Raw genomic sequence first — 17,509 nt, forward strand, 5'->3', positions numbered from 1 at the left:
GACGCACGTACACACGCACTCACTGACTGATGCACGTATGTACACACGCACTCACTGACTGACGCACGTACACACGCACTCACTCACTGACTGACGCACATACACACTCACTGACTGACGCATGTACACACTCACTCACTGACACACGTACACACTCACTCACTGACTGACACATACAGACTGACACACACACACACACCCCAGTGATGCGCCGAACAGCGCCCCCAAGTGATGTGCCTACTCCCCCGCTGCCGAGCACCTCCCATGTCCCGTACCTCCGCTGGGGGGTTGGCTGCAGCAGGAAATACAGCCCACAGCTCCACCGGGGTGAGGAGACAGACAGAGTACCCCGTGTCCGCAGCTACGTCGTGGTGGGGGTAGGTCACAGAGAGAGACATACACACCACAGAGAGACACACACACACACACACAAACTGACTGACACACGCAGACACACACACACACACACACACACACTGACTGACCCACGCAGACGCAAAGAATTCAGTTACTATAAATATAGATGTGCAAATAACTAAAACATGTGGTCAAACTTTTGTGTTGTGGAAGTGAAATTGTTTTGTGATTTTTAATTAAAAACATCACCATCACAAATAAAATTTCTGTGACAAAAAACAAAGAAGTTTCACTTACTATGCGCGTGCTCAGCACACAGCTTTTTTTGTCCCATGTCCCGGTATCCCAAAATCTCTGTAAATGTCCCGGTTTTCTCACAGCTTGCCGGCTGGTGCGTGCACAGCTGGAATCGCCGAGCACCATCAAGCACCCGGCACACTTGCACGGTCTGTTCTCGCCACCCGACAAACTCCGGTCATGCATGTGTGGCCATCAAGGTCCGTTTGCGCATGCAGAGAGCTCCACTAACACATGCACGGCCGGTGCTCGACTTGCGCAAGCGTGACATGTGTTGCGCAGCCAGAGAGCTCTATTCATCCATGCGCGACATCTCCCAGGTTTTCCCGGGAAGAATATGGTCACCCTAAGTAATAAGGTTGGAGGAAGGTAGATGTCATGGGCAGAACATAATGGGCTTTTAAGTATGTATTGGTGGATTAGGGCTGATATGCGTTGTTGTTGAGACCTCTGAAAGTTATTACTAAGGTTTCAAATTTATTTCTACAGGCTGTGGGAAGCCAATGTAGGGATATGCATAGTAGAGCACTATGGGAAGCCAGTGTAGGGATATGAGTAGTAGAAAAGTTGAAGTGGAGCGGTGAGTGAGATAGATTAAACTATGAACCGCTGATAAGCGACCCATTTAATTGTCAACCTAGTAAAGCTAGATCTCTATGATAATATTTTTTACTTATACAAGAAGTTCTGGGATTTGTTTCTAGTCTCTCACAAATAAACCTCAGGCCTTAATGGTTAGAACATTGCCTCTGAAGCAGATGAATATGGTCCAAATCGTTGTGATCTTGAGCAAGTCACATTATTTCCTGGTGCCTCCTGCACCAAAAACATGATTAGGGGCAGAGACTCGTGTGGGTTATTGGGGCAGATTGGACTTTACTGCCAAGAAACTCCCATTGAAGTCTCACCATTTTAGAGCGATCGTGCCACAGCCAGCACTGTACCAGTTTAATTGTGCCTGTATATGTACACATCTGAGTATAATGTCAATGCTATACAAGAAAAGGCAAAGGGAGAAAAGGTACAACCTGGCATCTATTGCTGGGAGTGCTTCCCAACTTGAGGGTCTAGTAAGCCTAACAGAGGGTTTCAGAATACACATACACACTGGGAGAAATGGAGAGTGACAAAGGAAAGAGGGACAAAAAAAAAAGGTGGAGGATTGAGAGGTAGTGACAAAGAGAGAGAAAGTGGTTTCCCTGCCTCAATAACCACATTATTATATTCCACTAAAGAAAGAGAGCCCCCAAAAGGACAAACAGTTGATTTTGGGTGACCTAGTTTAATAAGATTGGGATCCACTGCTTCATAAGCTCACATTTACACATTACCTTCGACTAGTAAGTGACTCTGAACAGGATCCTCTTTATCTCATATCAACATATGATAACATATGAAAATAAATGTCATATTTTGTTCATTTGTACACTATCTTTTAATTTTTGGTTTATTGTCTTTGATCTCCCGTAATACTGCTGTACGGAATATGTTAGCACCTTCTAAAAACATTAACAATATAGAAACCCGTCAGTGGGAAATTAGGCAACTTGTAAATGCACAATCTTATGCATCCACGTCGAAGGCTGTAGCCACTACACTAAGTCACTTCATAGAGCTATTCAGCAATCTCACTGTTGGATAGTGCTTTAATTGTGGAGTGAAATGAAGACCAGTCTTATCTTCTCCTCATGTCAGGTGCAAACGAAGAAAATCTTGCATCTTCTGCCAGGAGTCCTCCTGGGCGTGGCAATGAGCCTGGAGTTCACCACCTCCAAGGATAGGTACCCCCAGAACTCTGTCTATTGCTGCCAAGCAGAATGGGGAGCATGGTGGGTCTATACGATGTCCCGCCCCTGGGTAACTGAGCAAGGTAAAGTTTTCCTTCCCTTGTTCCTGCAAGCGATCCACGGCTGCCTTGGCATAGACAGAGCTCTTCCAGTTAAGATCATCTTCTCCCACTACAAATAGAAAGTGACCCTCTGCTTTCTCTACTGGGATGAGACTTTGGCTGTTGGCTGGATCCAGAGGATCATCCAAAGCTACAGAGATATCAAACACTGCACCCTCAGAGATACCGACCCGGCTCATGTCGTAGCTCAAGCCAGGCAGGATGAGGTCTCCATAGTGGAGTCTGGCAGCAGTGTTGGAACAGCACCCGGAGATGCTAACAGCAGCAACCACCTGTGGTAGGAAGGTGATCATGGAGAGAGCCAGATCTGCCCCCTTTCCAGTCCCAATCACTCCAACTCCAGGACCTCGAACCTGCAGTATAAATGAAAGACAAAGAGGAGGTGGCCAGGAAATGTAAGAGTTTATCAACATTGTAATCTAAAGGATCTGACTGGAATCAAAATAACACAAATGTATAAGTATTTAGAACACACACCCATATATATTCTACTGAGCGTAATTTTAATTTCCTGGATAGTCGCCATGGCAGTGGTCACCAATGGGTTAAATCCCACCATCTAGCAGAGATAGCACAGAAAAAAAACTATCCACCTGTAGAAGAGCCTATAACTAGCCACACCTCTCCTTACCAGGTAGTCATGTAGTGTCAAAGAAGAAAAATATAATCTTACAACATTGAGAATTCCAAAGAGGGGTTATAGAGATCTTCCAAAGATGATAGGGCACACTATGGTACGTGTAAATATAAGGGCACACTATGGTACGTGTAAATATAAGGGCACACTATGGTACGTGTAAATATAAGGGCACACTATGGTACGTGTAAATATAAGGGCACACTATGGTACGTGTAAATATAAGGGCACACTATGGTACGTGTAAATATAAGGGCTCACTATGGTACGTGTAAATATAAGGGCACACTATGGTACGTGTAAATATAAGGGCACACTATGGTACGTGTAAATATAAGGGCACACTATGGTACGTGTAAATATAAGGGCACACTATGGTACGTGTAAATATAAGGGCACACTATGGTACGTGTAAATATAATCGCTCACTATGGTACGTGTAAATATAAGGGAACACTATTGTACGTGTAAATATAAGGGCTCACTATGGTACGTGTAAATATAAGGGCACACTATGGTACGTGTAAATATAAGGGCACACTATGGTACGTGTAAATATAAGGGCACACTATGGTACGTGTAAATATAAGGGATCACTATGGTACGTGTAAATATAAGGGCTCACTATGGTACGTGTAAATATAAGGGCACACTATGGTACGTGTAAATATAAGGGATCACTATGGTACGTGTAAATATAAGGGCACACTATGGTACGTGTAAATATAAGGGCACACTATGGTACGTGTAAATATAAGGGCTCACTATGGTACGTGTAAATATAAGGGCACACTATGGTACGTGTAAATATAAGGGCACACTATGGTACGTGTAAATATAAGGGCTCACTATGGTACGTGTAAATATAAGGGCACACTATGGTACGTGTAAATATAAGGGCACACTATGGTACGTGTAAATATAAGGGCACACTATGGTACGTGTAAATATAAGGGCACACTATGGTACGTGTAAATATAAGGGATCACTATGGTACGTGTAAATATAAGGGCACACTATGGTACGTGTAAATATAAGGGCACACTATGGTACGTGTAAATATAAGGGCTCACTATGGTACGTGTAAATATAAGGGCACACTATGGTACGTGTAAATATAAGGGCACACTATGGTACGTGTAAATATAAGGGCTCACTATGGTACGTGTAAATATAAGGGCACACTATGGTACGTGTAAATATAAGGGCTCACTATGGTACGTGTAAATATAAGGGCTCACTATGGTACGTGTAAATATAAGGGCTCACTATGGTACGTGTAAATATAAGGGCTCACTATGGTACGTGTAAATATAAGGGCACACTATGGTACGTGTAAATATAAGGGCTCACTATGGTACGTGTAAATATAAGGGCACACTATGGTACGTGTAAATATAAGGGCTCACTATGGTACGTGTAAATATAAGGGCACACTATGGTACGTGTAAATATAAGGGCACACTATGGTACGTGTAAATATAAGGGCACACTATGGTACGTGTAAATATAAGGGCACACTATGGTACGTGTAAATATAAGGGCACACTATGGTACGTGTAAATATAAGGGCACACTATGGTACGTGTAAATATAAGGGCACACTATGGTACGTGTAAATATAAGGGCACACTATGGTACGTGTAAATATAAGGGCACACTATGGTACGTGTAAATATAAGGGCACACTATGGTACGTGTAAATATAAGGGCTCACTATGGTACGTGTAAATATAAGGGATCACTATGGTACGTGTAAATATAAGGGCTCACTATGGTACGTGTAAATATAAGGGCTCACTATGGTACGTGTAAATATAAGGGCTCACTATGGTACGTGTAAATATAAGGGCTCACTATGGTACGTGTAAATATAAGGGCTCACTATGGTACGTGTAAATATAAGGGCTCACTATGGTACGTGTAAATATAAGGGCTCACTATGGTACGTGTAAATATAAGGGCACACTATGGTACGTGTAAATATAAGGGATCACTATGGTATGTGTAAATATAAGGGATCACTATGGTATGTGTAAATATAAGGGATCACTATGGTACGTGTAAATATAAGGGCACACTATGGTACGTGTAAATATAAGGGCACACTATGGTACGTGTAAATATAAGGGCACACTATGGTACGTGTAAATATAAGGGCACACTATGGTACGTGTAAATATAAGGGCACACTATGGTACGTGTAAATATAAGGGCTCACTATGGTACGTGTAAATATAAGGGCACACTATGGTACGTGTAAATATAAGGGCACACTATGGTACGTGTAAATATAAGGGCACACTATGGTACGTGTAAATATAAGGGCACACTATGGTACGTGTAAATATAAGGGCACACTATGGTACGTGTAAATATAATCGCTCACTATGGTACGTGTAAATATAAGGGAACACTATTGTACGTGTAAATATAAGGGCTCACTATGGTACGTGTAAATATAAGGGCACACTATGGTACGTGTAAATATAAGGGCACACTATGGTACGTGTAAATATAAGGGCACACTATGGTACGTGTAAATATAAGGGATCACTATGGTACGTGTAAATATAAGGGCTCACTATGGTACGTGTAAATATAAGGGCACACTATGGTACGTGTAAATATAAGGGATCACTATGGTACGTGTAAATATAAGGGCACACTATGGTACGTGTAAATATAAGGGCACACTATGGTACGTGTAAATATAAGGGCTCACTATGGTACGTGTAAATATAAGGGCACACTATGGTACGTGTAAATATAAGGGCACACTATGGTACGTGTAAATATAAGGGCTCACTATGGTACGTGTAAATATAAGGGCACACTATGGTACGTGTAAATATAAGGGCACACTATGGTACGTGTAAATATAAGGGCACACTATGGTACGTGTAAATATAAGGGCACACTATGGTACGTGTAAATATAAGGGATCACTATGGTACGTGTAAATATAAGGGCACACTATGGTACGTGTAAATATAAGGGCACACTATGGTACGTGTAAATATAAGGGCTCACTATGGTACGTGTAAATATAAGGGCACACTATGGTACGTGTAAATATAAGGGCACACTATGGTACGTGTAAATATAAGGGCTCACTATGGTACGTGTAAATATAAGGGCACACTATGGTACGTGTAAATATAAGGGCTCACTATGGTACGTGTAAATATAAGGGCTCACTATGGTACGTGTAAATATAAGGGCTCACTATGGTACGTGTAAATATAAGGGCTCACTATGGTACGTGTAAATATAAGGGCACACTATGGTACGTGTAAATATAAGGGCTCACTATGGTACGTGTAAATATAAGGGCACACTATGGTACGTGTAAATATAAGGGCTCACTATGGTACGTGTAAATATAAGGGCACACTATGGTACGTGTAAATATAAGGGCACACTATGGTACGTGTAAATATAAGGGCACACTATGGTACGTGTAAATATAAGGGCACACTATGGTACGTGTAAATATAAGGGCACACTATGGTACGTGTAAATATAAGGGCACACTATGGTACGTGTAAATATAAGGGCACACTATGGTACGTGTAAATATAAGGGCACACTATGGTACGTGTAAATATAAGGGCACACTATGGTACGTGTAAATATAAGGGCACACTATGGTACGTGTAAATATAAGGGCTCACTATGGTACGTGTAAATATAAGGGATCACTATGGTACGTGTAAATATAAGGGCTCACTATGGTACGTGTAAATATAAGGGCTCACTATGGTACGTGTAAATATAAGGGCTCACTATGGTACGTGTAAATATAAGGGCTCACTATGGTACGTGTAAATATAAGGGCTCACTATGGTACGTGTAAATATAAGGGCTCACTATGGTACGTGTAAATATAAGGGCTCACTATGGTACGTGTAAATATAAGGGCACACTATGGTACGTGTAAATATAAGGGATCACTATGGTATGTGTAAATATAAGGGATCACTATGGTATGTGTAAATATAAGGGATCACTATGGTACGTGTAAATATAAGGGCACACTATGGTACGTGTAAATATAAGGGCACACTATGGTACGTGTAAATATAAGGGCTCACTATGGTACGTGTAAATATAAGGGCACACTATGGTACGTGTAAATATAAGGGCACACTATGGTACGTGTAAATATAAGGGCACACTATGGTATGTGTAAATATAAGGGCACACTATGGTATGTGTAAATATAAGGGCACACTATGGTATGTGTAAATATAAGGGCACACTATGGTACGTGTAAATATAAGGGCACACTATGGTACGTGTAAATATAAGGGCACACTATGGTACGTGTAAATATAAGGGCACACTATGGTACGTGTAAATATAAGGGCACACTATGGTACGTGTAAATATAAGGGATCACTATGGTATGTGTAAATATAAGGGCACACTATGGTATGTGTAAATATAAGGGATCACTATGGTACGTGTAAATATAAGGGATCACTATGGTATGTGTAAATAGATCATTTTAATTCATAATAGACAAAGGAAGTACAAGATTTAAAACATTTACAAATCTAAACATGAGAGTAAGAGCAAAATAAGACATAGTTGTAATAGTATAATTGCCCTCATTATAGCCTTTAACTCCAAGATGTTTGCTAGAGTGTTGCGAGATCGTGTAAGCCACTTTCCATGAGATATTTTTGCCCCAAATTGGGCTCCCCATCCTGTGCCACTTGCGTCGGTTGCGACCGTGACCTAGTCCTAATCTTGCAGTGAACAACCTTGATTTAGATTGTGGTCTTGTGCCCACCATTGTAAGGACATATTTACCTTCTCTGGGGTTCATATTATCTGAAGCGGACCCTTTTGCTGACTGATGAAATTGATTATGAAACACTCATGTGCCATCTTGACCATCATACGAGCTGTATGGTCGATGAGAACTTCCCTATGAATCATGCATCGACGTCCTTGAAGCCAATCTGTGCTTCTGATCACCCTGACCCTCTCTTATATCCTATCTTTTGCCCTTTGGAAGGAACATCAGGCCTCAAGCTGTACTGAACTCTACGCCCAGGAACATTAAAATTTGGGGCCCAGGACTGGAGTTCCCACTGGGGCCCCCCCACGTCTGCAGCCTTGCAAACCCCCCCTTCTACCGCCTTCTCCCCGTGTATTTCTCTCTCTCCCCACTTCATCCAACCCCCTTTCTCCGCTAACACTTAATTACCAACTCTCACTCAATCTCGTTCCCTCAATACCCCCCTCCTCATACTTATTCCCCCCCTCACCCCACTGGCCACACACGCAAAACATAACACAGAAAAAAAATACAACGCATGCGCGCGCACACACACATTACTGGGGGTCCGAGGCCCCCAGCTCTCCCTAGCTCCTGCAGGCTTTTCTCCTCCTGCGGGCTTGCTTCTCCCATGCCAGACCTCTTCCCGGTTGTGCGCGCCAGAAGTTGGGCTAGCTTACGGCATGCACCAGTGAAAGAGAGGTGAGAGGGAGGCAGGTCTGCAGGAGCTGGATTGAGCCTGCCGGCCAGGCCCCCAACAGCCACTAGACCCGGAACGGCTCTCTCTCTCCCACCCCCACATCTGTTGACGGCCCCGAATATGTAGATAGACATCCTTTAGATCTACGGACACCATCTAATCTCCAGGATCTACTGCGGAAATCAGCAAGCTCCGTGATAAATACTGACTAACCTTAAAACTTGCCCTACAAATCAAGCATCCCAATAGCCTGCACTCATGGTTACTGTCCTACACTCAGCCATTCCTACCACCCATTGTGGCCAAGCACTGCCACCTACAGCACTTATTCCCTCACCTGCTGTCTCTGTAATTCTGCCTTCATACCACTTAGATTGTAAGCTCTTCAGGGCAGGGATTTCCTCTCCTATTGTCTGATTTTGCTGCGTTAATTGTATTATTATAATTCCATGTACTGTATTCTTTGTGAAGCGCCGACTACACTTTTGGCGCTATATAAATAAAGATATACATACATTAAGTCCTGAACTTCAATATGCGGAGAAATGTTGACCCTTTTTAGGTCCAACACTCCCATGAAGGCACCGCTTCTGTTTTGGAACATTATTGAATATATTCCACGTCCTCTCCGATTCCAATGCACCGGTCCTTTAGACTTATTGTTCTTTAGCAGATCTCTTACACTTTACCTCAGGTCTCGAGCTGCTTCTATGTTCTTTGAAGTATGAAACCATTTTTCTCTGGGTGTTCCCTGAATTTGAGAAAATAACCACTCCTGATAATATGGATGATCCAGGAATCTGATGGATTGAGCCCATGTTTCCTGAAAGTATTGGAGTCTTCCTCCCACAATTGTCGGATGGGCTCTCCTTATCTAATGCATATCTACAGTATGTGATGATCCATGAATCTTTGAGGCCTGCAAAAGACAACATTGTCTCCTCCATGCCGGTGATCTTGACCGAATTCTTCCAGACCTGTGTGCTCTGAAGTATCTGAAGCCATTCTTTCATTTTGCCAAGATGGTCCCACAAATCTTTTTACTCTTCTTTCTTGGGCAAGAACAATACTTTTGACTCAGAGGCTCTCGATGAATGTATTCAGCTTCTGCCCAAAGAGTAGATTACCTTCAAAAGGAATAAGAGATAGATTGGTCTTTGAGGAAGCATCCACAAACCATGGATGTAGCCACAAGTGTCTTCTTGCTGATACTGATAGGGCCATAGATCTGACTGCCAGTCTTACGGAATCCAGCGATGCCTTTGCATCAAAAGCTGTAGCTAGCTTTATCTCTGAAAGCGCGTTAACGTTTGATGCTCACTTGTCGCCCTTCTCCAGAGCTTCTTCAATGTTGCTGATCCCCAACTTCATTGCTCTGGAAACAGCGGTGGTTGTTATAGTCAGACTGCAGACGGCTTCTCTGCCACAAATTACTTTAACGCACTCTCCATGCGTCTAGCCATTGGATCGCGAAAAGATGCTGCATCGTCTACAGGTAATGTCGTCTTCCTTGTGAACCTAACAGCTGCGCCCACCTTTGGAGGGTTAACCCATCCTTCCGTTGCCTTTGCTTCAAAAGGATGCATCCGTGTGAATTTCCTATTGATTGAAACTTTATCAGGCACGTCCTATCCTTTTCTTATGATATGCTTGATCACCTTGTGGACTTGAAATGTCCTTGACTTTCTTTGACTTCCTCCAAACATGATCTTTGATGAAGGCTGATTCTTATTGTCAATTTGTAAAATATATTTTACCGCTTTTATTGGTGGCTCAACCAGATAGAGGTCATAATATGATGACTCATCCGTTCCGTCAGCCTATTCAGTTGACTCGGGTTCCCTCTCAAACATCCTGCACTGATCTTCCTCTGAATCCTCTATTTTACAGGATTTGGGTCGCTTGTGTCCTTTGGCTCTGGACCGAGACGACGCAGTCTCTATGCCCTGCGTTACTGCATCCATGTAAAGTAAATCTCCTGCATTCTGCTGATTCTCTGGCTGCTTCTTTAAGGCGAATTGTAAGGAGCCCCTGCTACTGCCACAGTAGTATTTGTGAGCGGTGCTTTTGGGTAATAATGTAGATAGTGTGAGAAAAGTGACCCAAGTGTAGCACTCAAGCTCACCCCCTGGTGGTGAATGTAGTATTTAAAATAATTCTTTATTATGTAACAATGGATAAAATAATGGGTGTTAAAAGATTGAACTGAAGGTCAGTTGGATCCAGAGACTGATAACCGTTTGGCTCAGGATCCTGTAAATCGAAGTGTATCAATAGAATTCCCTGGACGTCCTATCGGTTGACAGATCCTTCACAAGGACTGTCATTTAGTGTAATCTAGCAATGGTCTATTGATACACTTTGATTTACAGGATCCTGAGCCAAACGGTTATCAGTCTCTAGATCCAATTGACCTTCAGTTCAATCTTTTCACACCCATTATTTTATCCATTGTTACATAATAAAGAATTATTTTAAATACTACATTCACCACCAGGGGGTGAGCTTGAGTGCTACACTTGGGTCACTTTTCTTCTCACACTATGCTTCTTTAAAGCTGCAGTTCAGTCAATATCCTGCATGTGTGTTTTTTTTAATAAATCAGTTCTGTAGTAAGAAAAAATACTTTTAGCATTTTCTGTTTTTTAAAAAACAACTTTGAAAGACCAATTTTCTTGTATTCTATTTTAACAAGCATTTACTAAGGCACTGCACCTTCATGTCCTGTCACAAGCCCTGGCACACCCCTTTGTCAGCCCTGCCCTCCCTCTTGCACATGTCAGTGCAGGAGTGCTCATGAATATTCATGAGCTTCCACTGACTGACAGAAGCAGATGAAAAACATATGCCATATCTAAAGATGTCGCCAAATTTCGCCGATCAATACATGGAGAACGAATTGACTGGCAGCTATACAGTTCTTTAGGTAATCAGAGATTGCCCACATGAAACTATTGAATAAAAAAAAAAAAAAAAAGACAGAACTGCAGCTTTAAGGCAACAAGAAAAACCGAACACAGACTTGAGGGGGACAAACGACCACAAAATGGTAAAAATTATATGGTATAATAATAACTGGAGCAAAAGCTGGGTTGGGAGGCTAATTGGTGCAGCTATGGAGTATACAAAAATAATGAAGAGCAGGAGGAGACATGGTTGAATTGATTAGGTACAAATGAGTATAATACCTTGGGTGGGCTAGTGAATGCCACACACAGATACAACTCACAGACTACAAACCCCAAGTCCCCGGTATACCTGGTGTGGAGTAGCCACACCTCTCAAGAAATCACCGTCCTGCATCTCCTGCTGACGCTGTGTGTATGAAGCGCCGCTTGCTGCACAGATCCTCCAATGGTCCCCCGAAGGAGTCTCTTCAATCGATCAGGCAGGTAATGCAAAAATAGATTGAGATGACTGCCACTCCAAACAAAAAGATGGGGAAACTCACCAGCCAAAAAGGATTAAAAACAATTTATTAAACTACATAAAAAACATGTACAAACACAGAAAACACTGTGTTTGTACATGTTTTTTTAATGTATTTTAATAAATTGTTTTTAATCCTTTTTGGCTGGTGAGTTTCCCCATCTTTCTGTTTGGAGCGGCAGTCATCTCAATCTATTTTTGCATTGGATTAAGGTAGCCCTCGCAGAACTTCCTGCCCATCAGCGCCTGCCTGTCGCAGGCAGTGCAGTATTTAGTCTTTATAGCCACCTTTCTTTTAACTGCAGTCTCAACTGGTCTGGCAACTGCCTCCTCTGACTGGATGCCTGGGGTCCTCAATAGAACAATCATATGTACCTGTCTTTCTCAACAAAAATTCAAATTAATTAACCAACCCCCTTGGGCTTACCCTGGGCTTTTAGGAATAGTAGTCTTGGAGGCAGACTCCATTGCAGCTGTTAAATCCTGGCTCAAATTAATTCACAACTTCTCCTATAACTTGCTCAGTTCACGGGCAGCACTGAATGCTCCATGCTGCTTGCCTCTTGTACTTCCTGGTTTGGTCACATGGTATCGTGGCATCACGATCTAACGAGACTGAGCCTCTCAGAGCGCGTTTTGGAAGTCCAGGCAGATGCTGCCTGTGCAGGCGCTTTAGAGCGGCTCACCGATTTGCCTCCGTTCCTGGGGAGGAGAGACACCAGCGCCCTGGTCCCCATGCGACAGAATTATCCTCTACTGCGACCACTATTGCCTCTACAGCATTGCCTGTTCCAGGCAAGCCCCCCTCAGGTGTGCAAGTACCGGGTCCTCAGTGGGAGAAAGAGACCGAAAACTCCCCTGGTTAGGACTGAAAAAGGCAGTCAAGGTAACCCCAAAATCCCAGCTAGGACAGAAAAAAAGAAGATTACCTGGAAAGGAGAGGTGTGGCTAATTATAGGATCTCCTACAGGTGAAGAGTTTTTTCTGTGCTATCTCTGCTGGCGAAGGGACTTAACCCATTGGTGACCGCTGCCATGGGACGACCAGGAAATAATACACACACACACACACACACACACACACACACACACACACACACTGTATTTTTGGTCTACTCTAAAATACCTCTCACCATTGGGTGCCGAACCAGAAACTTTGCAGCTTCTTCAAAGTATTCCAAGTGAAATTCAGTCATCCCTGGCGGCAGGTCCTCAAAGGCAAAATATGGCAGGGCCAAAGAGGCAAAGCCGCGGCTGGCTAGCAGACTGGAACGAAATTCCACTAACCCACCGTCATCCCCAAACATATCGATCACTCCGGGGAATGGACCCTCACCTGAGGACAGAACATTGAGCAGTATCAGCATGCATTCATGCAACGCCTTTCAGTTCCAAGTTGCTTTAGAACTTTATTTTATTCATGCAGCCACCTCTATGGTGGAACCCTGCCACTGTGCGCTATTCAGTAGCATCGAAACAGGGAAGAGGAATTATAGTTAGAGTACCACAATTTTAAAAAAATATTCATACCCAATACACAGTGGCGGATTTCCCATTAAGACCGAGCATGGGGCGGCAAAATTTGGGGGTGGGTGGCAAAAATGTCTGCCCCCATATAATTTTGCCGCGCTCTTGGGCCTATCGGGCCTGATGCGAAGTCCCTTAGCTATTGCAGCCGCCTCCTTACCTGCCGCCCTCCTCCTTCCGATTCGCAGCGTCAAATGGCGCCACGGACTTCACCGTGACATCACATGGCAATGCGACATCGCAGCGTCAAATGACATCATGACGTTGCGTTACCATGCCAAAGAGGGCAGGGCTCAAAAAAGGGGTGTGCCAGAGCCTGTTTCAGAAGCGGAAGGGAGTGTGACTTTGTAAATGGTTGCTATAGAAACAAAAAATGCTTGTTACATTATAATACATAAAAAATGTAATTGAGTTTTTTTTTTTAATGCTACAAGTATTTTCTCGTAGCACATAACTGATTTATTACAAAAAAGAAAGAGCCGTAAGGCTCTAAACCAAAGAGGGCCGATATCGAGTATTTATTCTTCTATCTTTCTCCTTTCTCTGGAAAAAGAATTCCCTTTTATAACAGTGGGAAAGAGATTTGGGCCAAACTCTGGAACCAGAGATATGGGTGGAAATATTCGAAGCCGCGGCCACAAGCTCTATATGTAAACAGATCAAAGAAAATGCTTATAAAGTTTTATATCGGTGGTACCTAACCCTGGAGCGTCTGGCTAAAATGTACCCGGGCACGTCCCCTATGTGTCCGAAGGGTTGCAGTCCACGTGCCCAGTTTATTCATATGTGGTGGCTGTGCCTCCGGGTGACGGAGCTCTGGAGAGGGGCTCACAGGCTGACGCAGAGATTTCTGGGTTGAGACTTCCCTCTCGACCCATGGGTATGTCTCCTAAACAAACCCCAGGAAAACATGGATAGGTACCACAATAAAAACTTATTAGCCACATAATGACAGCAGGCGCTGTGCCATAGCAGAGGCGTGGATGAGCCTGAGCCTGCCGGTTCTTAACCAGATAGGAACAAGTATATGGTACTCTCTCAAAAAGGAGAGACTCGTTGGGATTCCGAGAGTTACCTATTCAAAGTTTCAAAAGGTATGGCAGCCGTGGCTAATCTATGAAACTCTCAACATGCAGGGACACCCATCCATAGGTCAGTCCAACATCCTCCAGTGAGGCCCTCTCTGTCTTCCAGTTGGCTCAGAGGGTCAGCCATCCCAAAAACAGAAGATAAAGAGGGTTATGAACAGAATTGATCTAAAATGATGAAGTGTATATATAAGTGTAAAACTATTTATTTTGGCCAGTAGTCATGTACTGTATTACGGATTTTTACTATGTGAAATGGGCTCATCAGAATGTTGCGGCATTCCTCCCTCCCCCCCTCTTGATTTCTGTATCCCCCCCTCCCTACAACTGTTGGAAAAACGAAATAAAAACTTTTTAAAAAATTAAAAAAACACGTAGGAAATTGCTTGGTCTGCAGCGTTAAAAGCCCTTGATGTAGTAAACATGCAGCCATGTTGTCAATATCCAGTGTAAAATGACAATATAAATAGGATGGAGGGGTTATTTGGTAACTACTCATTTCGATGAACCCTTTTGCTGCCAGCGGGGCCTGTGGGGCGAAGCTGGACCCTCTGACAGCGAAAGAGTTAATATATACAAGGGTTGATGTTACCTGGCGGCAGAAAAAGGCTTCCTCTTACTGCCCCATCTTTCAGTCTGATCCTTCGGACCCCAGGAGCAGCAAACAGCCGCTCTACTTTCAATCTGGCAGTCACCTCCGCAGGGATACCCTTGGGGTCCACTTGTCCCCTGTGAACCAACAACTCCACGATCATGGGGGACTTGAGGATGTCTTTCTTCTCTAACCTCTTGTAGGGCTTCTCCATCACAGAGGGGGACAGGCTCCAGAGAAGCCCCATGGGCAGCAGGCCTGTGTAATTCCCTCCATGTGAAGGATCTCTATGCAGGTCCACATTGCCTGTGCCATCAGCCTCATAATGGGCACAAGAGTTAAAGAGGCAGCCCTGCTCATCCACTACCACAGCTCTTAATGAGACTTGCTGTCTGGGACTCAGCCCCAGCACCTTGATCTGCAGTCTCTCATCAGCCAGCCCAGACTGGGGGTAGGCAGTAATAGTCACTGCCCTGCTTAGTGTGGGTCTGTGGGGCGGTTTCCAGAGGCCAATGGCCCTTAATGATACTCCGCGCAGCATTTCACTCCCCAATAAATATAATCCGGTCTGCCGGCAGTCAGATCAAAGGTCAGGTACTGATCGACTTCACCGAACATCGCCTCCCTCCCTGCCTGTACAAACACGTGGAGCCTCACAAAGCCTAAACTAGTAGATCACCTAATGCACCGAGCGGTCATAACCACTCCTCTCCTAAAACTAATCTGTCTGGTTGGCCCTGATGCCAGTAGCACTTTGCTTGTATACAGGACAGCATGATCGTGCTACACATTTGGAAAACACTTCTACTGGAAGAGGTAACTGTAGGATGATTATGTAGAGTGTAAAATGTTCTCTTCCTCCTATAATGACTGCACCGTTCTTATACTTGTCTGAACAGTATCATTACTTTTATATTAAACTAGCTGAGAGACCCGGCGTTGCCCGTGAGTTAAATTTCCCGCTCTCTTCTCTCCCCCTATTTCTGTGCTCCCCCTCTTTCTCCGTTCTCCCCCCCCCCCCAGAGGGGAGGGACGGACAGTGGACAGGAGGGGGGGGGGGGACAGAGGACAGGAGGGGGGGGGGACAGAGGACAGGAGGGGGGGGGGACAGAGGACAGGAGGGGGGGGGGACAGAGGACAGGAGGGGGGGGACAGAGGACAGGAGGGGGGGGACAGAGGACAGGAGGGGGGGACAGAGGACAGGAGGGGGGGACAGAGGACAGGAGGGGGGGGACAGAGGACAGGAGGGGGGGACAGAGGACAGGAAGGGGGGGGACAGGACAGGAAGGGGGGGACGACAGAGGACAGGAAGGGGGGGACAGAGGACAGGAAGGGGGGGACAGAGGACAGAAGGGGGGGACCGAGGACAGGAAGGGGGGGGGCAGTGGACAGGAGGAGGGGGGGGGCAGTGGACAGGAGGAGGGGGGGGGCAGTGGACAGGAGGAGGGGGGGGGCAGTGGACAGGAGGAGGGGGGGGGCAGTGGACAGGAGGAGGGGGGGGGCAGTGGACAGGAGGAGGGGGGGGGCAGTGGACAGGAGGAGGGGGGGGGCAGTGGACAGGAGGAGGGGGGGGGCAGTGGACAGGAGGAGGGGGGGGGGCAGTGGACAGGAGGAGGGGGGGGGGCAGTGGACAGGAGGAGGGGGGGGGGGCAGTGGACAGGAGGAGGGGGGGGGGCAGTGGACAGGAGGAGGGGGGGGGGCAGTGGACAGGAGGAGGGGGGGGGGCAGTGGACAGGAGGAGGGGGGGGGGCAGTGGACAGGAGGAGGGGGGGGGGCAGTGGACAGGAGGGGGGGGGGGGCAGTGGACAGGAGGAGGGGGGGGGGCAGTGGACAGGAGGAGGGGGGGGGGCAGTGGACAGGAGGAGGGGGGGGGGCAGTGGACAGGAGGAGGGGGGGGGGCAGTGGACAGGAGGAGGGGGGGGGGCAGTGGACAGGAGGAGGGGGGGGGGCAGTGGACAGGAGGAGGGGGGGGGGCAGTGGACAGGAGGAGGGGGGGGGGCAGTGGACAGGAGGAGGGGGGGGGGCAGTGGACAGGAGGAGGGGGGGGGGCAGTGGACAGGAGGAGGGGGGGGGCAGTGGACAGGAGGAGGGGGGGGGCAGTGGACAGGAGGAGGGGGGGGGGCAGTGGACAGGAGGAGGGGGGGGGGCAGTGGACAGGAGGAGGGGGGGGGGCAGTGGACAG

At 45.7% G+C, this 17,509-nt stretch overlaps 1 protein-coding gene across 1 annotated transcript; it reads right to left on the bottom strand.

Annotated features, from left to right (window-relative positions):
• Positions 1-1,916: 1,916 nt before the first annotated feature.
• On the bottom strand, positions 1,917-16,337 carry LOC142502788 (acyl-coenzyme A thioesterase 5-like). Its single transcript, XM_075614289.1, has 3 exons — positions 15,328-16,337; positions 13,254-13,456; positions 1,917-2,916 (listed from the first exon to the last, which is right to left on the bottom strand). The coding sequence occupies exons 1-3, from the start codon at positions 15,866-15,868 to the stop codon at positions 2,341-2,343; spliced, it is 1,320 nt and encodes a 439-aa protein (XP_075470404.1). The 5' UTR covers positions 15,869-16,337; the 3' UTR covers positions 1,917-2,340.
• Positions 16,338-17,509: the final 1,172 nt, after the last annotated feature.

Source organism: Ascaphus truei, chromosome 9 (genome assembly GCF_040206685.1).
Source record: "Ascaphus truei isolate aAscTru1 chromosome 9, aAscTru1.hap1, whole genome shotgun sequence".
NCBI lineage: Eukaryota > Metazoa > Chordata > Amphibia > Anura > Ascaphidae > Ascaphus > Ascaphus truei.